Below are 26,403 nucleotides of genomic sequence, written 5' to 3' on the forward strand. Positions count from 1 at the left end.
TTATGTAGAGCAATCATAAGCCCACTGCAGAAGAAGCTGCAGAAGAGCTGCAGAAGAGTCACCAGGCAGCCAAATTTGAAGCATCTGCTGACAGCAAAGGTTTTCCTCCCCCTATGTTCATCCAGAGTCCATTCTATCAAAAGCATGAACAGAGATCCCATTCAGTCTGTGTTTTCACAGTGAAACCAGCACATAAATAAATTAATAGGTTACTTAGTGGCACAAGTAGTAGATGTGTGACCTGACCTGAGGAGGAACCTGTAGGCTACCTTTAGGGAAATTTGCTCAGCACTTTACAGGCACAATGTACCAGCATTCCTACTGTGAAGTCCAATGCATCACCAAAAATAGCACTTGAGCTTTTAAGCTAAATCCTGCCTTTCTTTGGCCCTTCCCAAGAAGATAGCAATAAAAACTTGTTCTGCCAGTGTATCATCATCCTCACTACATTTTCTTTCAAAGCTTCCTCAAAGAGAAATTATTTCTAGCCGCACCTTGGCTGCTACAGCTGTAGAAGCAAATCCTGTGCAACAGACCCTGTCCAGCCATGGAGCTTCTAGACATCTTCTTACGCCAAGTATTGATAAAAAGTCTTAGGCTAAGAAGAAATCAATCTAAATTTATTCAGATTGATATTACTATAGGAAAAATCCCATATTCTGAGCAACTGTACCAAAATTACACACTGTGTGGGAAGAGCTGATTTGCTTATCCAGGAATGGATGGTTTCTGTTCTTATAAAACATTTCTCATGAGTTTAACCTAAATTTAAGTAACAAAAGGGACTCTGTGAAATTAAAGCATCTTTTCAGTAATCAGATGTAATGAAAAGAAGCCTTTAAAGAGTCAAGAATAGAACTGATAACAGAAAGGGCAGTTGGAGTAGGGAGGTTGATTATGGCAGACCAGTCCATGGAAAGTCAGCACTTCCCTTCTTAAAGTCCTTATTTTGGACTCCGCTCAGAAATTTTGAAATTTGAGTCTTCCTCTTTCTTTCCAGATATTAGTGCCAAATAAATAGTATGAGCACAGCTAACACACAAGAATTTCCATGGTGACACAGAGGAGAAGAGCAACCATAACGTCTTTGTGCATGAGCACTGGGTTCCCAGGATGTTCAGATGTATGTTGTCAACCATTAAGTTCTGCGGGTTTGGGAGATCCTTGCAGACATGAGCTCTGTTCAGCCGGGTCTCAGCATCAAATCCCATGCACCTTTTCATGGAAACATGGGCGCATATAATCATGTGGAAAAAAAAAAAAATCAAAATGGGTTTAAAAAAAAAAAAGACCCAATGTTGATGGACTCAGTCTTCCTAATAAAGGAAGGATGCTGTGTCCCATAAAGACATACATGCAGGACACAAGTCCAATAAAACCAGTAGTCTCATCTAATTCGTGTTCTGTCACCAAGCACAGCTGTGCCTTGCATTTTGAAGGGAAAAATGAGAAACCTAATTGCATAAAAAAGTTTGTTTTGAAGTTCTACACTGACAGGTTGCCCTTATGACCTGAAGGAGACATGCTTGCTTGGCTCTTAAAAGCTTTGTGGGTTCAATTTTATTCTATTAATACTTTACTGTTAATTCTGAATACACTCATCAGCATACCAGGTCTTCAAAGGAATCCTGCTAAGCTGCCGATGCTAATAACCTGTGGTGACAATGAGTCTCCTAAGCTAATGGGGTTTGGTATAAGTAGATGCTTCCAGCAGTTTTGCTACTTTCTATTCCATTAAGTGACCCTGTCCTCATACTTCAGGACTGAGAATTTTCATTCCACTTTCTTCACGCTATTCATTATTTTGTCTGCTTCGCACTTTTTCCTCCTCCAGCATTTTCAGTCAGTTAAACGTTCATGATTAGTTGCAACTATTTTCTTTTCCTTTGTTTTTGGGGGGTTTTGTTTGCCCTTTTTTTGTTTTGTTTTATTAAATGTTATGCCATTTGGCCCTACAACTCCATTCCTTTTCTCTTTATAACAGTTGGAAAAGGCATTAGGCAGTACCACTACTAGTACATAAGCTAATGAAACATCACTCAGCTCTCTGCTGTAATGAAATACTTTTTTCCCCTCATAAAGGTCTGCTCCACAAGGCTTGCCTATCTTGTCTCTGCCAATTAACTGTTACCGTGCTGAAAATGAAAAGTTCTCCCCAAGCTCACCCACTAACACAGCGTGGCTTATCATCTGAAATAACCATCTTGTGATGGTTATTCACAAACGTTAAGTGTCTTGCATTCATCAGCAAGAAATTCATCCCAGGTAAAGAAGGCAAAGGTGAAGTGATACTTTGATATGAAAAAAATTTATCTAATGGTTTCATGCCACCAGGAGGAAGAGATGTGCCTGCCCTACCACTCCTGGGGAAAGGTTACCTCCTCTTCCCCTTTCTCCGCCTAGCTCAACGCTGGTGTTTACTAGACTTCTACTAGACTTAGCAAAAGGACACAAACCCAACTTCCCTTCCACTCCAAGGACTTTCTAAGTGAGTCAGCACAGACCCAGGGATGATGAACATCTCAGACAATGAAAGGACAGAGCAAGGCTGCACAGCCCTCAGCAAAATCATAGAATCATTAAGATTGGAAAAGACCTCTAAGATCATCAAGTCCAACTATTAATCCAACACCACCAGGCCTCCTAAACCATGTCCCCAAGTGCCACGTCTACATGTTTTTTGAACACAAAATGGTTTGTTTGGTTTTTTTCAGTCTTTTGAACAAAAGACCTGGACTGTCTTCTCCTGCTTTACTGTCACACTAAAAACATGGTTCAATGCTTATTACCCTCTGCTTTTTTCTGCACATAGCAGACTTTCAGGAGACCAAATTTTTTGGTTAGCAAATCTGGCCTGAATTACATAAATGCTTTTCTAACTAATCATTAGCTGATTTCACATGGACCTATAGCTGCACTTATTTATGCAGAATAAAAAGCATTTCACAGATTCAATTGCAATTTGGGTGATGGCATAGCGTCACAGAACAGTTCAATGGTGTCCTTCCATGGCCATGTAACCACCTGCATGTAAGATTCATTTGCTAAATTGCATATAGCCATTTAAGCAAACATATGATGGCACATTAGATCCTATAAAAGCTTGCAAATAAAAATTTTCAAAATATCTTGGCATTACATAGAGTTTTAGCAGGCTCTAAGAACCAGGGATGCTTAGGGCAGTGCAGAGAGACTTAAAAAAAAAAATAGGCTTGCATGTCAGGTCTTGATATCACAATACAGAAGTGTGCCAAGGGGGCAGGAAATAACATGCCTCTTTTTTTTGTGCTCTACAACACCTGCTTGCAGGGACCTCCCTGAACATACAACTCAGTCCCCTTCAGTTCCTCTGGTTTTCCAGATAGCCGTTTTCCACTTATAATTATGAATACACATTAAGTTAAATACCTTGTATTTATGGTGACACTCATCACATCAAATGACCAGCTCCAAATAGCTTCCCAAAATTAAAGGAAGGAAAGAATCAGGTTACTTGTTGCCCAAGAAGTTGTCTCACATCTTTCATTTCCCTTCTGTTGGGCAATTTCACATCAGACTTCTTCTGAAAGTGTGAATTAATGCATTAACTTACCCTTAGGGATAAAACCTCCTTGGTGACAAATGGCTGACAATTATAAAGATCCGTGAAAACAAAGTCCTTCTGCAAAGTCATTTGTGTAACAAATACCAACAGAACTAAATTAATTGAAGGCATCATGGAGAAATCTGTTTTCTGGAGGGATGTACAAGAGGATTCACTAACAGGTGTATTTACTTTGATAACAAGTTTTTCCTCATCTGATAAAGAACACAGGAAAAAAAAAAAATGCAAAAAATGGTGAAAAACAGAAAAGCAGGTGACAGATGCCAGCCTGACAAGCAGAACAAATGGGATGGAAACAAGGTGGGGATGGCTGAGGAGCTCAGACACAGGGCTCATCTCTGGCGTGATGGGAAAGGGAGTGAGAACCACCAGTCCAGATGCTGAATGGATTTGAGAGAGGTATATGACTGTATTAGTCAAGGCATGAACTAATGGCCTTGGAGCCTTGCAGTAAGCTCAGATGGAAGAAACCTGAATTCTTTGAATTATTTAGGAAGAAGGAGGAAGACAGACGCGGCCCAGAAGGGTAGTTCCTTGCACAGATTAGGTTTAAGATGATGCTCAGATTACAAGCAGGATCAAGAGATTTTAAACAACCCCAAAGCTCTCCACAAAGATTTCATTAAAGAGCTCTGCTCCTGCATTAACTGCATCTTTCCTACCAAACATCAGTCAAGCTGCTTAATATTTAGTGCATCTGGGTTTTTTCCTTTCAAATACCTGAATTGTGGCTTATACAACTTTCCCACCTCAGTAGGATGACTGCAAAAATGCACGTAATAATATATGAAAAAAATGCCCAGAATCTGAAGTTGAGGGCCACTTGGGGAAGGATGACAGCAACCCTCAGCGTGCATTATTATTCTGCTACCATTAAAATCCTATTTTTCCCTATTTCATGTACATGCCTGCTATATTTTACCTTATTAGGAAGAAAAATACTGTGGCTGCAGAGAGATGCCCAACATTCAAGACAGATCTGAATCAGAATACTCTAATCACCTCAGACACCGCTGATGGCTCTTTTGCTCCCATAGTCAAATCTTCCCTTCTCAAAGGGTCCTTACCACTGCATTTTATTTGCTAAATGAAGTGGACTTGGCCAGCTTGCTGCTACCAAATACTGCCCTCACCCTGCACGAATACACTGTGATTTCTCTGGAAACCTATTAACTGCTGCTAGCTCCATTAATACACCATCTCGCTCCTGATAAAGACCTTGGCAGCTGTTTTGGACAACAAACCAAGACCTCTGAACACAACTGCAGCCTTTCACATCCGTGCAGCCTTTTTTCTAAGTTTATCTACAGCATAAAGCTCCTAAACCTTAGCATTAGACCAAATTATGCAGTCATTTCAAACACTGCATTAAAATACCATCCAGCTACTATAAAAGGAAAAATGAATGATTCTAGGAGGCAGCTCTGCGGCAGACAAGCCAGCGTGGCTCTGAAGATAAGAGGCAGCTGCCAGAGGTAAATATAAGCATTATTTATGGATGTGGTGTTCTTGCTCATTTAAATTTCGAAAAGTGCTGGAGATGCAGACCAAGAGCAGACAGGCAGCTCTCCCCGCAGGGCTGCAGATGCATGGGGTCTACAATAAAGCCCACATTTAGCGTTGGTGCCACAGCAAGGAAAAGCTGTACTACAAAGTAGTGGCAAGTTTTACATTTAAAACCAAGTGTCTCCTTAACTGCCTCTCCTTAATTTCGGAAATACCAGTAGCTCCAGTGACGTGGGGCCATACTCAAACGTTAATACCATGATCAGACACAACCTCTTAACAACTCACCATGATTTACTGAATGATCAGAAAAAACTGATGGCACATTACATTTTGCAGGGTCTTCCTGAAGAACCACAAGCTCATTCCATAATCCTTGCAATACTCTGAGGACAGGAACTGACTACACACCAAGAAATAGCAGACAGCTTGAAATGAGAGCTCAGTTCACAACATTATTTGTATCCTGGTTATGGCCCTGGTCAAGTAAGTGCTATCACACAACTTGCACTCTCCTGGGTGAAAAAAAGTAAAGTGAAATCTGTACTTCTCGTGAAGAACTTGCTCAGCTGAAGATGATGGCACTGGCAACTGCTGGTACACAGGGGGCAGGGGGCAGTGCTTTTGCTTTGTTTGAGTCCTACCTTCTTGGCGGACCTCAATATAACATTTTAACCTGTTAACCTGATTTAGATGCTCCAAGGTCATCCAGCAAAACAACCGTATGCAGGCGAGACTCAAAAATTCTTGACTTATCAAAAGAAACACAGAGTTGACCAAGCCAACATTTCTGCAAAGCTTAAAAATGGCACTCAACTCATGGGGGCAAAGCCATCAGTAAAAGTCATAAGTAAAGATATGTAAGATAAGTAAACAATATGAATAAACTGAAAGGAGATGGTTGCTAATTGCAGCTGTCTCCTTCAGCACTGTAGGCTTCAGGCTGCTGGGATGTCTGACTGCAAGTTGTCCCCACAAGGACATTTTACAGTACCTTTTACCCAAGCATCAAAGTATGTCAGAATAAAATATCTAGTTTTACATAAATTACTGCGAAGATTAATAGAACAAACCCAGGAAGAGAGCCTGATATAAATTTATAACTGTCATAAAGGAGAATGTTTCAAAGAAGGAGTTGCCAAGCGCTCAAACCACTGTTTAAAAAAAGCCCAAACCACAGGACAGTGTTTCTAATCAGCATACAATAACAACGCAGCAAGCAAGCATGCAGACAGAGAGGAATGTGGCATCACTGCAAATCCAACAAAGGCATCCTCTCCATGCGCTTCTGGGGCTACGGCTCGGGAAAATGGAAGAGAACAGGCTTGACGATATAATAAAGTCCAAACTCTGCTCTGATGCCTCCAAACCTCTGAAGGAAAGGATTACTCCAGGCCACCTGCATCTCCTCTAAACTATTAAGCAGGGGTGACAATTGTCACAGCTGGCCCCTGAGGTTACAGGTGTCACAGAAGCCAGACTGATCACAGCATGATCACATTAACATTTGCCATTTCATGGAAAGTATTTCTACGTCGAGTTGATCCATATATATTCCAACACTGTTTGATGAAAGGGATTAGTAAACATCAGCCCTTGTGCAGAGCACAGAAAGTGAAACAATGCTTGAACCACTATGGGCAAGGCCAAGCAGCCGCACTGAATACGATAGCTGTCTCTTTAGCATGGAGTAGATGCATGTAGGAACCTCATCAAAGCTCAAGAACCCATCCCAACATAAGACCTCAAGGCTTTTTATGTAAGAATGTTTATTTCAAATTAAAGCTCCATACTTCTCCTTTCAAATAACCCAAAATTCATAACAAGTTAGAAGACAACCAAGAAGCCCAGGTCTGTAAGTACCTCATCTACAGAACCAATGGCTCCCTCAGGGGAGACACAACTTCTTCAATAACGAACTCTCCCTGCTATCCTGAGCTATCTCATCAGTGATGTTGGAGGTAGACTCCCACTTCACCCATAGAGCCCAATAATTTCCTATTTCTGCTCACAGTTTAGACAACAGGTTTCAGAGCCAAATAAAATTTCTTAGAATTCCTTCTTTTGCCAAATTTTTGCTCTTCTTTTAATAACAGCTACACTGTGCAGGCTGCCTACGTAAAATTGTTCAAAGCCTGGAAAGGGACTTGGTAGATCCAAGCTGCTGCTCTTGGTGTAAAAAAGCAAGCATGTGCCAAAATGACATTTTTACAATCCTTTTTTGAGAGCCACTGCAGTACAGTCTTTTCCAGACAAACTTCTCTGAAACTTTCAGTGTATCAACAAGCTATGCAAAAAACAAAGCATTTCAGCATCTGAAAATTAAAGTAGCTGCTATGTACATCATCCCTCTGTCAGGAAAAGCAGCTGCCTATGACTACAGGGAATCGTGGTGGAACAGTCATGTCTGAAAATCCTCAAAACCTCAATCACTCCATCCATTTGAGCCAACTATAATGCTCTTTTGTAAAACACACAGAAAAATAATCAGCCCATTGATTTCCAACAGTGCCAGCAGTCCAATTAGTCATAACTGGAATTATCAGACGTCAGTAATCTTTGTAAAGTCCCAAAATATCAAATTAATCCTACTCTTCCTTCCTGATTCAGATGGATCTGAATCCAAGTCACCTCTCCTGCTTCCCAAGCCAGAGGAAGACCAGAAGAGCTCTTATCATGGTGAAGTTCCAGTTACAGCATCTCAAATTCTGCTCTAGTATGTGAAGCATGAGCAAGTCTGTAGCGAACCTGCTACCAGAGAGAGGTCACTGTCACAGAAAATTTGGTGGTCAGGATGCTAATGTTGTAAGGACAGTGAATAAAAAGCATGGGTAATGCCTATTTCTTCTTAACACAATTCATGGCTTCTTACAAAATTATTTCATCACAGAGATTACATCAACCTTTCCCACCAGAACCATGTGCTCCTTTGTCTCCCCCCAGAAACCACAATCACCACAGCCTAATCTTTCATTAATTGTGCTAGATTTTGGTGACAAGCCTTTATAAGTGAATACCTGAGGCTCGTGTGCAGAGACATCACCAAAAACATTTTGGAAAGCACTTGAGAAATTCATGCTTAGCCGTTTTAGGTAGCAAGAGGGGCTCTTTGATTTCAACAGAAGGAGCATGTAGGTAAAACTGTTTCAAAGCTGTTTCAATCAAAACCTGGTGGCCCAGATTAAAATATTAGAAGAAACAGTTTAATTGAACCTGCTAAGTTGTGCAGTAAAGTGGTTGAAGGCACATTGCTGCATGTTGTTCCACCATCCAAGTGCAAGGTCCTGCACTTTGGTCAGGACAACCCCTGATATCAATACAGGCTGGGGGATGAAGAGATTGAAAGCAGCCCTGCAGAGAAGGATCTCAGGGTACTGGTGGCTGAAAAGCTGGACATGAGCCAACAATATGCTCTTGCAGCCCAGAAGGTCAACCATATCCTGGGCTACATCAAAAGCAGCATGACCAACAGGTCGAGGGAGGTGATCCTGCCCCTCTGCTCTGCTCTGGTGAGACCCCATATGCAGTGCTGCTTCCAGCTCTGGAGCCCTCAGCACAGAAGGACATGGACCTGTTGGAGCAGGTCCAGAGGAGGGCCACAAAAATGATCCGAGGGCTAGAGCACCTCTCCTGTGAAGAAAGGCTGAGAGAGTTGGGGTTGTTCAGCCTGGAGAAGAAAAGGCTGCGGGGAGACCTTATCGCGGCCTTCCAGTACTTAAAGGGGGACCATAGGAAGGATGGGGGCAACCTCATTAGCAAGGCCTCTTGTGACAGGACAAGGGGCAATGGTTTTAAACTAAAGGAAGGTAGATTTAGACTGGATATAAGGAAGAAATTTTTTTACAAAGAGGGTGGTGAAGCGCTGGAACAGGTTGCCCAGGGAGGTAGTAGATGCCCCATCCCTATAAACATTCAAGGTCAGGTTGGACAGGGCTCTGAGCAACCTGATCTAGTTGAAGATGTCCCTGCTCACTGCAGGGGGGTTGGACTAGATGACCTCTAAACGTCCCTTCCAACCCAAACCATTCTGTGATTCTCTGATCACAGCTGTTGGGAAGTAACCTCCAGCAGAAGAGTGGTTATAGTTACATTTTAACTTTTCTAACAATTTCTTAAGTCTGTGCCCAAGATGCAGGAGAAAAGTACAAATATGACATCCATTATAAGTCCATTACCAAGATACGGTAAGAGCACTTGTGTGCCATTTGTTAGGGGAGATTCAAACCTTGCACAAAGGCAACACTTAACTTTTAAAGATTAAAGCTCAGTAAAGTTACTGAGCTTAAACACACAATCTCAAAAGGGGAGAAAAGATTTTTATTTTTTTTTTTTTTTTTTTTTTCTGGAGAAAAGGAATCAAAGTATCTACAGCTGACCCCCCTGACAACATACCATGTTCTTACTTACTTGCGACACAATAGACTGCTCTTGGAGACATTACTCAAGATGTTGCAAATTCTCATATAACTGTACAGCAACAAGGGGGAACCAAGGGACCAAGTGTGGTGAGATCCCACACTCAACATTCTTAAACTTGGGGGGGGTGTGTGTGGGATGTGTGTGTAATGGATGGATACAAGAATGCTAGATGCAGAAACAGCAAAAACAAGTATTGCAGCAGACTAGAGCTTATATACTTTGGAGGATATATGAAGAAAACAGAAGTTTTTCTCTTCACGGGCCATATTTAGAAAAAAATAAAACATGTGTTTGCTGACATTGTAATCCTGAGACAGACTGTAATAGAGAAGTTACACATTTCACGCAGTGCCAGCCCCACAGTTAGCAGCAGTGCAGACTACACTCAAGTTTGATAGTGGCTGTTCGAGGTGTGACTGTTCCAAAGCATCAAGCAAGGAGCCAGGTTGTGAGAGGTCTGAAGAAAAGATAATGGGAACCTCCTACAGAGAATCTCCAGCTCCTCCCATACAAGAACTGTGACTAACATAAGCACTTAGGACCCCACCAAAACTTTCCTGGAGGTCTTAGGTCACCACTCTGCTGTGGGATGAATCAGTGCTACAGCTGACAAAACGACATATGAAGACCACTGCTAGTATCACATATACTCAGCAATGCACAATTCTGCTTTGGAGAACACTTATACAATCATAAGTCATTAAAACAGTTAAAGACTATCACAGAATAAAGTGCAAACCTGTTTTCCAGGAAGGGTGTAGAAGGTGAAGTCAATAATTTTCTAGATTCATAGACATTAGCTTCTCCTATATTATTTTTACATAAATAAATAAAAACTAAAGGAAACTCTATGGGAGCTGAGTGTACATCTCCAGGCGTTGAAAACCATCCCAAAAGTTGCCCTTTTAATAATAAGCATCATGTACAGACCTCTGCTAGTTTGTACGGTAAGATCAGCTTCTCTCCTACTGTCACTGTCTTTCTCGTAACCAGGGCCTCAAACAGCATCTCTTCTTTCACCTAAAATAAAAATCTTCATGTTAATGATAATTCTAGGAATAATTTTTTAAATCTATTAAAAAAAAAATAAGTGTAAACACTTTCATAGATTTATGAAATATATGAAAGTGTTTATTTAATTTTTAAAGAAATTTAAAAGACTTTTGCCAGCCCTTGCAGAGTTAATGTTCAATGCCTAAGAACAAGCTAGCCATTGGGAGGAGACAACTCAGCACATAAATCCAGCATCAGAAATCAGACACCACGGTATTCAAGGAAACCTGATTTTCTGCATTCAGTCATCGCATTTCTAGCAGTTTCCCGTTGGTTTCCTTCATTCTCAGTGAAGCTCTTCACTCCCTCACTTTTTGTTGGTAAAATAAGTCAACTCTCTAGTGTTGTCAAGGTGACATAATACAAATTACTCTACAAATAAGAAAAATAGTGTCATCGGGTTAAGGGATATCCACGTGGAGGGGGTTTTTTGGTGTTTTCCATGGTGGGGAGGAATTAGAGGAAACCTTTTGAAAAATACCTGATATTTACGCTGCTATTTGCACGCGATATTTACTCCCTAAAGACACCAGTTCCCAGCGAGGCAACAATCTGCAATCCGTTGTAACAGAAACCAGTTTGCAGAAAAAAAATCAGTTGTGTAAACGCAGACACTTCGGCAAATAGGTAAATGGTGCCTACAAATTAAGCGGTACCTGCCACAAATTGTTGGTAGAAAGCTTTTTTTCTGACCAGTTTCAAGCCCCTCTTATTTTGATATCCCCTGGAGAAATTCAGAAGCATGCCCTCCCTACCAGAATAGATGGTGATATGCTTATGTATGAGTTAGACCTAAATACTTTGAGTCATTGATTGCTCTTTGATAAATTTCAATGCCAAAAAAGAAAATTGTTAGTCTGGGTGAAAATCTTTTGAGCCCAGAGTTAGTAGCTATGGATTGATATGGAGATGTTTACTTGAGAAGCTGCACTGAAGTCTATACAAGCTGCTTATCTTAACTGACTCCAGGCAGACAACAGAACTGCTCAGAACATCTCTGATGAAGACTAGAAGCACCAAACCCCCATTTCTGAAGCCATCCAAGGACCTGTTTTTATCCCAGGTAAACCATTTACAATTTGACATAGATGATGGGAAACTTAGTGGTTTATGGACTTTGACTTATTGGTTTAATCCAGTAATCAGTATGAAGAGCAATGCAAACGAGTCAGTGGAACTTAAGAAATCTCACAAACCATCGCAGTAATGATGCCGTTCTGTACAAAGAAACCTGCTTTCTATGAAGAATACTGTCGTGGGAGTCTCCCTGATAAACTCCAGTGCATTTTTACATAACTAACTTTTCCTGCAACACCCACTAACTAGAACTTGTTGCTGTGGTGTGGAAAGCAGAAAAAAAGTCACCTGTATACAACCTTCACCTACCTGCAAGGTCTGTATCATTGGAAATTGAATGTCAACACCTTGAGGTTTGTTTCATTAGTCCTCAAGTAATACTCCAGAGCCCACTGTTCCTATGATCCGACTTTACCTTTTGAAATCCAGTGGAAAAAAATAATCTTCTGGTTCATCCGGAAATCCACCCAAGTTTTCATATTTGGTTTCCATTCCTCTACATTCAGCAAAACGGCAATTTTTAAAAATTTCAGCTCTGCAGGCAAAACGTGGACACTTTTCCAGCAGCTTGCAACTGCAGGACCATTGGCTGCCCTCCCTCAATGGTGCAGCTTGGAACAAAAGTGAGTTTTACACCATCTGTTGTCCCACTTCAGGGTTACTGCAAACCTGCAGCCAGCAATGCTGGCTGTTTTTTAATTATCAAAGGCAACAAGGCAGAGGGGTATCAGATGGTTACTAGTCCAAACAGCCCAATATAATATTCCTAAACAACATAAATGGTTCCCAGTCCCGAATTTGTCAGTAAACACAAGGATTTTAAATGGATTAAACAAATACCCATGCCGTCCCTCACCATCCCCATCTAATGTTCACCCTGGTTTCCTTCTCCCTCTGCTCTCCTGATGGATGAGTCCTGCAGATGTGCATCCTTCATGTACAGACCTCCTGCAAGCTGACCTGGAGGGATGGCATCAAATCATTTTCTCATAGAAAAACATACTTGGCAAGGATGGGAATGTAATCCCTGCATCTCCCTGCATCTCTGCCTGCAATTACCACCCAGTGGAGCTTGATCTTGATTGCTTCATCACCTCTGAGAGTCAACACCACGGGCACAGCTAAATTATCCTAATTTTCATTTAAGGTCACAGCTGGAAGGTAGCTGACTCCTAATATCAATGAGGAGCCATAGGAGTTTTCTAAAGATAAACTTGGCACATGCCAATGACTAAGAACACCTGGTGCATGGAGATACTTGCAGCTTCCTCATCACGTACATCCTATGCTTCCTCCTCCAGTAAGCGTGATACACTAAAATAGAGACAAAACCCATCCTAGCAGATTAGCAAAGAGAACACAACTTATTTCTTTATTTTGTGACCTGGGATTTACACTTCTAAGTCATGTTTCATGGATTTTTGCATTCTGGTGCTAGAGGGCAAGTCCCGCTCTCCCTCTTGAAAAAAAAAGAGGTAAATGGCCTCTAGGAGTTTATATCTTAATTACAGGGACAAAATACATATTTAAGACTTCACTGCCACATGCAGTTTGAACCAACGCTGAGAGGGCTGGATGACTAGAGCTCTAAAACCCAGCGAAGGATGACTGGCAATGCTGACATGGCTACAAATGTCAGTGGAGCGCAGCAGGGAGCAGACAGCCAGTGGGCTCCCACAAGGGCTGGGCTGGAGCCAAGGCAGGCGGAGATTGCTTCTCCAGTAATGCTGGGGTATTATGTTATAACAGCTGAAGAAAAATGAAATATTTCCAATTTGAAGGTAAGAAAACATTGCTTTTTGTCTCTCCTCCCATATTTGAGAAAGGGATTACAGTGTTGAGCGCTCATTCAAAAGCTGCTTGGTGTGGAGTAACAGAAAATAAATTCAGTTTTCTACCAGTTCTTCTTGAAAGAGATCTGAACCCTTTCTTCAGACTTTCTTTCAAACAACCAGAAAGGTATCTGACTTGAGTTCTGGCTTGGAGCTTCACATCTGATGAAGATGAAGATGTCCCTGCTCATTGCAGAGGACTTGGACTAGAGGAACTTTGGAGGTCCCTCCCAACCCAACCCATTCTGTGATGCTATGATCTGCAGGATTTGTTCAGAAAACAGATCAAAAAGAAGGCTGGATGCAAGCACTGGCTGCCTTATAATCCTCACCCCCCTTTTGCCCCCCAATTACTTTCCAAGATGTTTATCACACAAGGGTCTGTGGGATCCCTCTGGGAAGCTGAAGACAATTTTTAAGTAGAAAAAGAACTTGAGCACATAAATCTCCCATGGAGGTAGACATTAGTTCCAAAAGCTAACATCATGAATGCAAAAAAGAGCTCTGGCAAAACTAATATAGGACACTTGAAAACTTATATTTACCTTTAGTTGCATTGAGGCTGGTTACCTAAGCCTAAAAACTTAATATAAAATGCCCCATTGAGCAAAGACAGAATTTGCCTTCCTTACTCAATGCTCCATCTGCACAAATAATTTCTAGTATTAGTAAACATACACAATTAAAATGTTCCTTCTCTTCTAATGGAAAAAAAAATAGTCTCTCAAGGCCCACTGACACTAGATCATTTCTAGTAGACTGCTTTTGTTAATAAGCCCACAGATGGGCCTGTCAGGCTTTTCCCCAGAAACACAAAAGTTTTCCACAGTTTTACACAATCCTCTGTGATTTCTGCAGAGGACCTGTGATATTTGCAGCACTTGCTCAAGACTCCACGTCTGCTTGATCCATCAGGCAGTCTTGAGATCACGCTACGGCACAGTATTACAGCAAAGTTTAAATGAAGGCCGTGAAAAACCTGCCAAAAGCCTCACATAATCCACACGCTATGTCTATTCTTAAAAAAAAAAAAAAAAAAAAAAAAGATTCAGGGTCTTACTGTAAATGAAACAATGATCTGCAGAGTCTGGCCAAAAACCTATATTGCAGTTTTCTTTTTCAACAAATGCTGGTCTGAATGTTTTAATAAACCAAAAACATATTGGACAGGGTTGGTGGTGTCTAAGCAAAATGAAATCCATTGCAGATCATCATCTCCTCTGAGATTCCTTCAAAGAAAATCTGTATATTAACTTTATTTTATAGGAACACAAATCTCGTTATACAGAGGCAGGGTAGTTGTTCAGTGTTGTTGCATTAACTGCTGCAGCAGTGAAATTCCCCCCATTGTCCTCAGAGGCTCCAAGGCTCCGATGTAAACCAGCTAAGCTCACAATAATTTGGACCAGACTTTCCTTTTGGAGGGGGAACACCTTAGCTTTGCCTACATTTTTTCATTTCAGCTAGGCTGTTTGGTCCTCTCCTCCCCATGAAGGCTACCACCCCATCGGTGCTGTGCAGGAGGACCTCTGCATTCCCCCTTCTTGGCTGATCTCAGAGATGGCCAGTTCAGCTACTGCTTCTCAAAGCCTTTCCACCAAGTCCAGCTGGATTTATTTTTTTTCCTTCTTTTCCATGTCAAATCTTTGACTAAAATCCAGAGAGTCATTTAGGGAAAAAAACACGCAAACCAAAACACTCCCTAAATCTTTGCCTGCAAGTATCAGAGCAGAGCTGGTTTCTTGCATCATTTTGTTATGCTCAAGACCGCCCTGCCAAGCGCTCAGTGGCTGTATGAAAAGAAGTTAAACTATTTGTCAGCTAATATTATTTTTATTCCGAGATGGTTTTTCAGTCTTCATTAGTAATGCCAAGATCTAGAGAGGGGATTAATAGCTTTTTCAAGCCAATTCATATTTTCAGCAACAATGGTGTGATAAGCAAAACTGTATACTGTTCAGTGACCACAAAAGAAAAAAACAAAACCCAAACAAAAAACCCTACTCCAATGAGACAAACTGGAGTGTTAAATGGTTCAACCAGTATTTTTGGTCTCTGGCTGAGAAGAATTCACTACACTTAATTTGGAGAGTTGTAAATAGCTAACTAACAAATGAAGTGCAATGGATGCTCTTTTTGATGATGTTTAATCTGTTTGAACCTTTTAGTCCTCATTTTGGTCAAAACTGAAGAAGAATGCCAAAAGATCTGTTCAGGTCTGCAAAGGTCCACCATTTCAGAAAGAGAAACCAAGTCTCTTCTGAAAATGAGATTGTTGGCTTTATTTCAGCTGACTGTGGAGTGGGTCTATTAGAAACTTTACACTTGGAGGCAACCAACGTCTCCAATTCCATGGATAAATTACCGTATAAATGTGACTTTAAGAACAAGCAACAGCACTTACCCAAACCCAGCGATGTGTTTCACAGGATCATACCTGAGATCTGCATTGTCCTGATCTAATTAACAAGCATTTTATGCTGTATAGGATCATTTAGCTTGCAAAAATTACCAAGATGAACAGAAATCTATCACTTTGCTCAGCTATACCAGATAGTGCTTTTTCAAAACAGTGAAGTTAAATATATTTATGGTTTTGGTTTGGGTTTTTTTTTGTTGTTGTTGTTGGCATTTTTTTGTTTGGTTGGTTTTTTTACAGATTGTTGACACTATCTATGAGTGAGCATGGTATCCATGCTCTGTGCTATACCAGACCATGACACTGAGCCGCTGTTGGATCTACAGGGCTCAAGTGATGCATCATTTCATATGTGTATGTGCAAAAAATAACCCGATACCTTACGGCATGCAGATGTTGCAGAAGAAAGTCAGGGCAAAGACCCAAAACCTGGAACTTCGTCACATCTAAGTCACTCTCTTCTTCAAAGCTTTTTTTAAAAAATGATTACTTCTCAAATTACTTGACATTCTTGCTATGGCCATTTTTAACAGGGTAAGGTCAACAACATTCTCCTGCAAACTCGTATTTTCCTTCTGTTTATTTCTGCAGTCTCCAAGGCCAAGATGCAAAGAGCATCCAGCTGCTTATACCCTTATTTTACAGAAGCTTTCCCCTCCCTAAATTCAAAGAATTAATGAAGCGCCATGAAAATCTGAGAGCACCAATTCCTGAGTTCTTTAGGTACTGAGATAGCACAGGCGCTATTTAAGGGAAAGAATGGGAAGAACATCATGTGTACAGAAAATTAAGAGTTATCTTCTGATGCTATCATAAAATTAGCCTTCCACTGTGCAGCGAGTACGAAGGGATGAAGATAATAGTTATTTTGAACAGTTACAAGTATAACATTTCAGTATCCTTTGGAGTTAAAAGTGGTTTAGAGTGTTTCAAGAAAAGTGAGATGGCAAGGAGAGCTTCTGGTCACCTATACCCTGATATAGGTGTTGAGCTCAGCTCTTGAATGCGCAAGGCAAGCACAGGACAAGTTGGCTCATTGAAATGAAGACTTTTCTCACAAATAAGTAATGCTGCATCTTCATAACCTGCTTGGGCTAACAGAGTAGCTCTCCTATGAACTTACTTAACTTGGTGCTTTTGCACTGATTTACAGAATTGGATATCACCCTGGGCCATCTGCAGTGAGACCTACAAACCCTTCCCAAATGATACTGGCACAGCAGTGACTCACAGATGACAAAATGCTTTTGGTAAAGGGTCTTACACAGCAGATAGCATCAAGAGGTTCACAAAAGAACTAGATAAATGCATACATAGTAGTACCATAAATGGGTACTAAAGGGATGGGATGCACCCTCCAGCATCTCTAACAGAGTCTTTGTGGATGCTGGCAAGATAACAACAGACGGCAAAATATGGCAAGCCAGTTCAGCATCTCTTACAGCCACCACCTGAACCAGAAGAGTGACCCAATGGTCTTACAGTTGCTCCAGTTCCTTATACAAATATCAGAACAGATTTCAGAAGCATCGGGGAATTTTGGTGAGGGAGTTGATGGTTGGTGATTGAAGGAACTACTGTAGTGAATGGCAGGTTTGCTTTCCACCTGGAACTGGTTTGCGATCTTTCAAATGTTAATCACAGAAACAGTGTTTTCAGTCAATTAAACCTGAAGCTGAAGAATAGGGGAAAAACCCCTACATTAAGAGCCTCATTTAAAAAAAAAAAAAATCTTTATAACTTTTCACTGGCAGACATGAACAGCCCATATGAACAGTAACACAACAGAACTTACTCTTCAGCAAAACTGGAAATACATTCTATTATAAAACAGAGGTGGCTCATGAGGTGTGAACATTACAGAACAGGAAGTGAAGGCTTACCTCCAGCAGGTCCGACACGATAGGCAGTATTTCAGGGTTACAAATATCAATAGAGTCATCCCGGTAAGTCTTCTTTTTGTAACGGATGTTACCCAGGTGCAGTATCGCCGACAAGAGAGAGAAAATTCTAAAGAAAATAAAGAGAAGTCATTTTCACTTGGTTGTTTTTTTCTTAAAGCTAATGAAGAAGCAAACCACATGCCCAAACATCCAAGCGCCATCTTCACATATGATACATTCCTCTAATTTTCAACCTGAAGCAGTTTAGGTCCCAAATCTTTAAAAGATTCCTCAAAAATGATGCTTAAATTAAGCATCCAATTCACCTCATGTAAAAATATTTTCACTTAGTGAAACACCCTCCTTTAAAACAGTAGCTCTGAGACCATCGAGTCATGGCCCACTTCAGCAATAGATTCTGTTCGTCCCTATTTCTACACTCTCTAGGGAGCTAAAATTTGATTACTAATTTAATTCCTAGTTAGGCCACCACCTTGCCTTACAACACACCTTCACCTCTCCAAGCTCGTCCTTCCTTATCTCTAAAATATGGATATTGATTCCTTATAATGAATTACAGGGATGCAATTATCAACATCTCTTCTGTAATTTCTTCCACAAAGGTGAAACCCCATGTTTTACTCTAAGCAATCACTTGTAAAAGTATAATAATACTTAAAAGTGTCCTTCCTTTTTACACTCAGCTAGAGGTGGCCATTCTTTCGTATTTCAGCTGTACTGTGCCAAGGAGAATAAATTTGCTCCTATAGCGAAGAATCCGCTATATTTTTTTGACAGGCAAAATTCACTAAGAGAAATACAAGAGCTTGTGCACCAAGAAGTGTTATTGCACAGTAAACCAAAAGCATTTATTTACTGTGACATCCAACTCTGCTCAGTCCAGACTGACTGCTTTATTCTGTCAATCAAATTCCCTTACTGTACAGCAACCTTGCACTCTAAAGAGACTTTAGAAAAACCTTGCTGCTGAAACCTGATTCTTGAAAGATAAGGAACCATGCTGACATATAACATATTTGCAATAAAATGATGAATACTTGGGTTTATTCATGTGTGTAGAACGGATAAAGGAAAAGCAGTCTTCATGTCATAATTAATTTGTTACAAGGTAGGGGTAAAGGATAAGACTGTGAAAAAGATTCTTGGGTGAAAATTTCTTGTTGGAACAGAAGGCAAGACAACACCTCACAGTTAAGGGCTTGTAACTGCTCTTTCAGATACATTTTAAAAAAGCAAGAAAAATAATACTTAAAAGAACAGGAGGTAATCCACCCAGTTGGGGGGAAAAAAAAAAGATTATATGTTAACATCTTAAATATCATTTACCCAAGGTGATGAATAGGGTTTCAAGTGCCACCTGTACAAAGCGGTAATCCTCTGTTCCCACATAAACCTCCAGGATTTCAGACAGAAAGAACGACATTCATTAGTTTCTTGTTTGAACACTTTGTGTTCCAGGTACTGATGTGCTTTTCAGCAATACTTGTGTCAAAATCATACTCATTTTGAGCTTTTTTTTTTTTAAAACACATATTTTTCTATGCCTGTTACTAACCTTAGTAACATATTTGTCAAATTCATTCAAACCTACTCAAGACTTTAAAGCCAAGGATCAACACAACAGGAATTATTTTGTGATTTCAGTTGAAAGTGACCCTTGTGGAACATGTAATTCCTTGCAGTCAGTGAAAGGAAGTATTGCAACCCAGCTAAGAAGTCTAGTTTTTCAACTGCACTTCCAGTAAACTAGTGAACGAAGGCTAGCTGGAAATGAGTCTACAGGACTAGCAATTGCAAGCAAAGGATTAAGTATGATGACTAACAATCAGGATTTCTGATTAAACCAGGATCAGAATTCATGACATGCAGAATTCATGACTATTCATGAAGGGCTGAAAAATACTTCAAGGTTCCAACTGCCTGCCAACGCTCCATTTGCATAAAGAGAATCTTTAACTACAGTAATGATGGGCACATTTTCTTGATATCTTTAAAGTTTTTTTACTCCTTTGTTGTATGAATGGGCAAGTGTCATTGTTCATAGACCCACAGAATGGTTTGGGCTGGAAGGGACCTTCAAAATCGTCTAGTCCAACCCCCTTGCCATGGGCAGGGACGTCTTTCACTAGATCAGGTCGCTCAAAGCCCCATCCAACGTGACCATGAACAATTCCAGTCATGGGGCATCCACAACTTCTCTGGGCAATCTCCTTCCAGTGTCTCACCAATTACTCCTTCCCCCAGCCTGATGTTATGTAGAGCACAACAGTTACATTAGCTCAAGTCAGGTGAATTATCTCACTGATTGTGGAGGTTATTTTTAATATAATCTTCGAACTATGGAAAATAAACTCACTGTCTGCGAGTCTTGGGAAGAAACCCCACCATCTCCATGGCCAGTTGTAACCGCTCAAAGTCATGCTTCAAGTCCTCCCCTTCCACAGAAAAGCAGTCCTGTTGGGTTTGAACAGAAAGATTTAGCACTGAAAGAAATGAAGATCAGAACCGGTCCAGATGGCCAAGTTAACACTTCATAAATATCATTTAGTGACTTCCAAACCTTTTATCAGTGACTAGAACATTTCCAATCTGGCACAGGGAAATGAGGAAATCCAGGAGGCCCCACTGACATTATGAGGAATAACTGTGGCTAATTACCCCCAACACCCAGCCCAGGGACAGGGGGATTTCACAGCACTATAGCAGATATAGCAAGAAACACATATGCGATACAATAAAGACTAGGATTTGCTCCAGTGGCAAGGCAGAATATTTCTTCTTAAATATTAGAAAGAGTACGCATAATTAAAACTTTTATTTTTAAAAAAATTTTAAGTTTGAGTATTCAATTCTTTTTCTTTTTTCTTTTTTAATCAAGCTGTGTAAGAGAATCGGCTTCTAAAAGGACTTTATGGAAAAGCTAACCCGAGTGCAAATTTCAATACAATAATTATTTATTGTATACACAAACATTTTTCTCTGTACTGCATTTTTATCCAGCATGGTGAGATGGTCTTTCAAAGGACACTATATCCCACCATAAACACCTTGGTTTGAATAGCCTGGACCTCAGAGGGGACTGGGTAGGGTATACCTTTTCCAAAATAATATTTTTGGCTAATTTTTCCTGGAGATACATCCTTATTTCCTAAGCTTAGCCTTTAACGCAAGAGGTGAGTCACACCATTCTAACAATATAGTGAGAGTTCATCACTGTGGGATAATTAGCATACAAAAAGGATGTGAATTAACAAGATTAAATATGTTACACATTTACAGGCAGTTTGTTCCACATTAAGTCCTGGTCCATTAGGAGTTCCACTAACTAAAGAGGAAGAATTCAGTTTTAAAATAGAATTCACATAATTTAATGTAAAATAACAGTGAATTAAATCCTGCATAGGAAAAGGAAAGCTTTAAATACATTTTTCACTAACTTTATTCTAACTACCAAGAAGTTTTATAAAAAATGCGAGCATTGAGAAAATTTGAAATCCACTACATTTTATATTTGTTGGAGGCTAATATGTCTGAACAGTTTAGTTTTTCACATAATCCCCAACCTGATGGCAGTCTTTGATACTTTCAGGGAAATCTGATGACATTCTGGACCCGAATAATATTGTCCTGCACCAATAGCTAAACTACACAGTTAAATTAATGCTCCTTAAATGAGTATATAACCTATTCATGCCCAGTTCCTTTTGCTTTGGCTCACCTTGGGCACCCCCATAGATTATATTGATTATTCTTTCTCACTTCATAGCCCATATTTAATACTTCTTCCCCATTGCTGCCTATAAGAATTCCCAGCCTCCAAATCGAAATTAGTTTATTGTGCATCACACAATATAGTGTTATCTTAAATATCAATATTTTACTAATATTTAAACAGAGACTTCCTACAAGTTAATCCAGGTATATAATTTAAAAACTGCAGCTGCATTTACAGTGACAATTAAGCAGCTGTATCCACAAGGTTTCTTTTGGTCATTTGTCTATAAATCATATTTACCACATGAGCAAGCGTGCACAAATTAATTCTGACAGTCTGCCCTGAACAGAGTTATGAGAATACTACAGTGAATGTCATTGAACAGGTACCAAGTAGTCACAGAATGATGACTCTTACTTGAAGAGGTGCTCATACTCCCTTCTAATACATAGAATAAATCATAAATATAGAATATATAGAATAAAGTTACTTTGAATTATCAACTTCATATCCCAAAGAACCTACCCCCATTTAAAGCCTGACAACTGTATCAGTGGTATGTCCTTCATCCTGCACCATAGCATTATTACAGTGATAGCTACTGATTATGGGGACAAAAGCTTATTTAAGATATTTATTTCAACACGGGAGGCTCCTCACACCCAATTCTCCTATCCCCATGACCAAAAGGGAGAGAACTTAAAATGGAAAAGAAAATCTAAAGTTTTTTATTGATGGTCCTCAGGGACAACAACTTAATATTACATGGACAAAATGAATTTAGAGATGCTGAACAAAATATTGATAATTACCCATTTTAACAGATGTATAAGCTCTCTGTACACCTTATCCAAAGGAACACAACAACGACATCTACACTATATATCAGTAAGATCATCAGTAATCAGCAATGGAATTATTTACACTATAAAATATCAGGATAAGAAGTTGTCCCTCCTAAACTCAAACCTGAGCCAACCATCTTGTTTGGCCACTACACACATGCGAAGGGGAACCTGGAGAAATTTTCACACCCACTAAGGTGGGACCTGGACTCTGCAGGACAATAACATACCCACAAATTCTGCAAAGAAGTCTTTTTAAAAACTTTTTAAAAAGATACTAAGTGTCACTTTTAGTGGCACTTCACATTCCAGGAGACAGTTTCATTTTGTGGCATCATTCATCCAAAATTAAGTCATGAGTCAACAGCAAAACACCATAGACAACTCAGAAGTAGCACAATCTACACCAAAGGCAATTTAACTAAAAATTTACATAACAATTGCCAAATTTATTAATCCAAGCAGAAAACCCTTTTGCAAATTACCTACTCAAAAGCAGATGCTCTCTGTAGTATTTCAGCTCTGTACTGTTTCCTAATGGATGATAATTATAAAAAAAGGTAAAAAAAAAAAAAAAAGGAATTTCCTTTATATTAGGGCAGGCAGGCATTACATAGTCCATGCCCACAAACCAAATTAATCATTAATATTCTGCCAGGGCAATTAGTTTCCCAGCAAGAGTGAGTCCCCTGCTTACTATTGGCACATTGAAGCAATCTGTGGATTTCCATGTAAGTTTAAAGATGATAAAATAAATAGGGTATAAACTGGACATCTGCAGCAGGACGAGTCCGTGGTTACAGGGAGAGGTCCAGGGTACACTCAGGAGTGAATCATCAACTGAAGTAAAGATGTGATTTACCATGAATACCACAGAAAATGAGCCCAAGCAAAAGAAAATATCAGATAAACAGCCAAATTGTAATGACATGCAGTTTTTCTGTGCAAAATAAGGAAATATAAGATGGTAACCCCATTATTGGCCCCTCCAGGAGAAGGTATCAATTCTGGGGTTTATTTTAATTTTAATTCCTCCAGTAAATTGTCCTAACCCGCTCCTTAAGCAATTAAGGTCTTTGCAACTTAGTAAAGCGTATTAAGGTATATATATTAAAGCATCTGCTCTTCACTTCCTGCATCCTCTAAGGATGCTAATGCATTAAGGATGCCAAGAAAATATTCAACATTTCTAAACCTTTGAGGGTTAGGCTCCCCTTCCCTCCTCCTCTCGCGTAAGGATCTTACAGTGAAGTCTTTCTGTTAAGACACTTATTTAGCCTGAGTGAAACCCAGCTCTTTCACAGATTACCTCTTACTCTTCCAGAAGCATCAGCCAGAGTTCAACAACCATTAAACACACAGCAAAATTAGCAGGAACGACATGCAGCTGATCTGAAACATGCCTCCCCGTGCAAGACAAAACCAACAGAGACCATCATGGGACAAACAGACACCCAAAGCATGTCGCCAACTGAAGCCACTGCCTCTGACTCGGTTGCACAGCAGGAGCCAGGGAAGGGGGAGAAGCTTCACTGATCCCTTTTTTGGGTTGATCCATTTGGAAAGGATGATCATGTCAGCAGAACTATTTTAGAAGAATAAATTGTTTTTGCGTTCTGAATAATATCAGGATTTGATTTCCTCGCAGATATTTTGGGGGATGTTTTGTCTTCCCGCCCCCCCCCAGAAGCTAGAGAGCAGATTATACTGTTAAAACCGCCATGAACTGATGCATCTCCTAGGACTTCCAGAGACTGATTTGCTGTTTTGTCAGAAAGGAAGTCCAATTTTCACATTGCTGCCATGTCACAATTTCCACAAATCATCATGTATTATATCAAGGATGAACAACAACAAAAAAACCACCTTGGTTTGCTAAAACTAGATGACTGTATCCAACTGTTGAAGCAGCTTTCCAGATGGAAGGAACCAAAAAAGGGCAAGGTAAGAAACATCTGTATTGTCATGGGCTAATACACAAGCAACACCACTGCAGGGCAAAGGAAGGGAGAGGGTAATAGGTTAAACTTAATTTGACTTTGTTTTCTGCTCAGATCTCAGTGCACCTAACAAATTCAGGTGAACGGCAGCCCTGCACCAGCAACACAGAAGACGCAGGTACTTGTACTGACCGGCTCAGAGTCATAGCAATAATCATCCCAGCTCTGTCTGAGGGGTTTCTTTGTCATCTGAAAGCAAGGCAGACTGGGTTAAAGTAGTGTTCAGACCAACCATAGCTCCCACTACCTGCTCCTTAACCAGGGCAGCAACATCGACTTTCCAAGTAAAATAAATGTTGTTATTCTGCATAGTCATTCCTTATTTCCCTTTTTTTTTTTTAAGGTAAGATTTATAATGCTTTTGCATTTATGGTGCTCTGATTCCTCCTTACAACGTTTCCAAGTCTCATGCAATAAACCTAATGGATTTTAGGATCTTTTATTTTTCTCCACAGTTGGAGAAAACTTTGGTTTACCCACAGCTGAAGAGCTATTGATGTAAAAATTACACCAAAGAGCAGATTTTTGTTTCTACTCTCAACTTGTGCTCTAGACATATGTAAGTGTTGGAAAAGTGTGAATCTCCAACTGATTAGAAAGCACATAAGAACGCTTTATCTTTTTCCATTCAGACAGGAATGGAGTTTAGAGAAGTCAAAAAACATTTCAGTGGCCAGTCCCTAGACAGAGACACACATGGCACCAGAGCTCTTCATGAACTTAAAATAAGGACCTAATCCTGCAAATCACTAATTTCAAAATGGATGAATATGAATGACCAGCACAGAAAATATTCAGCAAGTTACAGGGTATGCAATGACAGTTTAAGTAACTGTGCTTTTAGAAAAATGAATTTTTTTTTCAACCTGCTCCCTGCACTTACAGATCAACAAAATAACAGCACATTTTGGTGAAATAATAAATAGATTATTGCTCATCTGCAATATAAAATGCACCTTTGTTTTGCATAACACAACATGAGCTGAGGAAGAAAATAACACTTGACTTAAGGACTGAGCCAAGCCCCACTTAAGGGGCCTGGCCCAATGTTTTATAGCTCTTCAATTTTAATATTTAATTTTTAGTTAGAAACTTAGGTTCATTTCCTAGCTTGCTCTCTTTTCTTTTAAAAAAGCAGGGGTTTCTCTAGGACACATTTAAGAAGCTACTGCAAATGCTCAGGGGCCATTTTAGTACTTTACCTTTTTATGTTCCCAAAGTTTCCTTGCCCTATTCCTCCACTTCCTCTTTGTCTTGTTTTCTCCCTATTTTCCTTTTTCCCCTTTGCCTATGGGGCATGGGAAAGTGGCTACTGCATTGTCAGAAAGCCTTAATATGAAATGATGCCCTGAACACAACTAAAGGAGCTATTTTCCCATAGTTGTCAGTGTTAAATGGTCTCTCTAACACTAAGCCTAATTAAAAAATTATTATAATAAAACCCCTAAAAATTAATACTGTCACTATTGTCCATACACTGTGTTCAGACAAGCCCAGAGTCTGCTTCCTTGATCCACCGGACGTACCTCAGCATCCTTCTCCAGCCTACTTGCCCACAGAATCCTGAATTAGATTAAAATAAATGTTTCAACCTAAATTATCACCTTTCTACTAGTTCTACACACTACATGCCATTGGATTAATAATTTTACTTTAAGTATTAACGCCCTTAAACTGCTATTAAAAAAAAAAGACTGTAATTAAAAGCAGTGTTTTCAACTATCATAAAACTACCAGATTGCCCAACAAAACCTGCGAATCTGACAAAATATTCAACCCAAATGATCTTGGCACTTCCCTGCTGCAAAATGGCAGCATGGATGGTCATGAAGATCACACCATGTTCTCCAACAACGCCTGAGGCACAAAGACAGCGAAGAAAAAGCCTTCAGCTCTTAATACATTACTCATTTGTGTGAATTTACTGATCCTGCTAAGAGTGGGTGGGAGCCGTTAATATTACAATAGCTTTTGGCTTTGATAGCCCACTTTAAAAAGATCTTTAAAAAGTCCCACGTAATTGAGATGT

General features: G+C 39.9%; 1 protein-coding gene across 9 annotated transcripts in view; it reads right to left on the reverse strand.

The window, feature by feature from the left end:
* Positions 1-26,403, reverse strand: part of MYO9A (myosin IXA) — a 183,346-nt gene that overhangs the window by 84,698 nt on the left and 72,245 nt on the right. For 8 of the 9 annotated variants that reach the window (XR_012661610.1, XM_075099768.1, XM_075099770.1 and 5 more), the window contains exons 6-9: positions 24,507-24,563; positions 20,171-20,268; positions 17,794-17,920; positions 10,460-10,549 (exon numbers count right to left, since the gene is read on the reverse strand). Coding sequence is in view for 8 of the 9 variants with exons in the window: in XM_075099768.1 (XP_074955869.1) it covers positions 10,460-10,549; positions 17,794-17,920; positions 20,171-20,268; positions 24,507-24,563 (372 nt within the window). In the remaining variant the exon portion in view is untranslated. The remainder of the gene's footprint in view (positions 1-10,459; positions 10,550-17,793; positions 17,921-20,170; positions 20,269-24,506; positions 24,564-26,403) is intronic. The other variant, XM_075099767.1, reaches the window with a different exon arrangement.

This window comes from Phalacrocorax aristotelis, chromosome 7 (assembly GCF_949628215.1).
Source record: "Phalacrocorax aristotelis chromosome 7, bGulAri2.1, whole genome shotgun sequence".
Taxonomy (NCBI): Eukaryota; Metazoa; Chordata; class Aves; order Suliformes; family Phalacrocoracidae; genus Phalacrocorax; species Phalacrocorax aristotelis.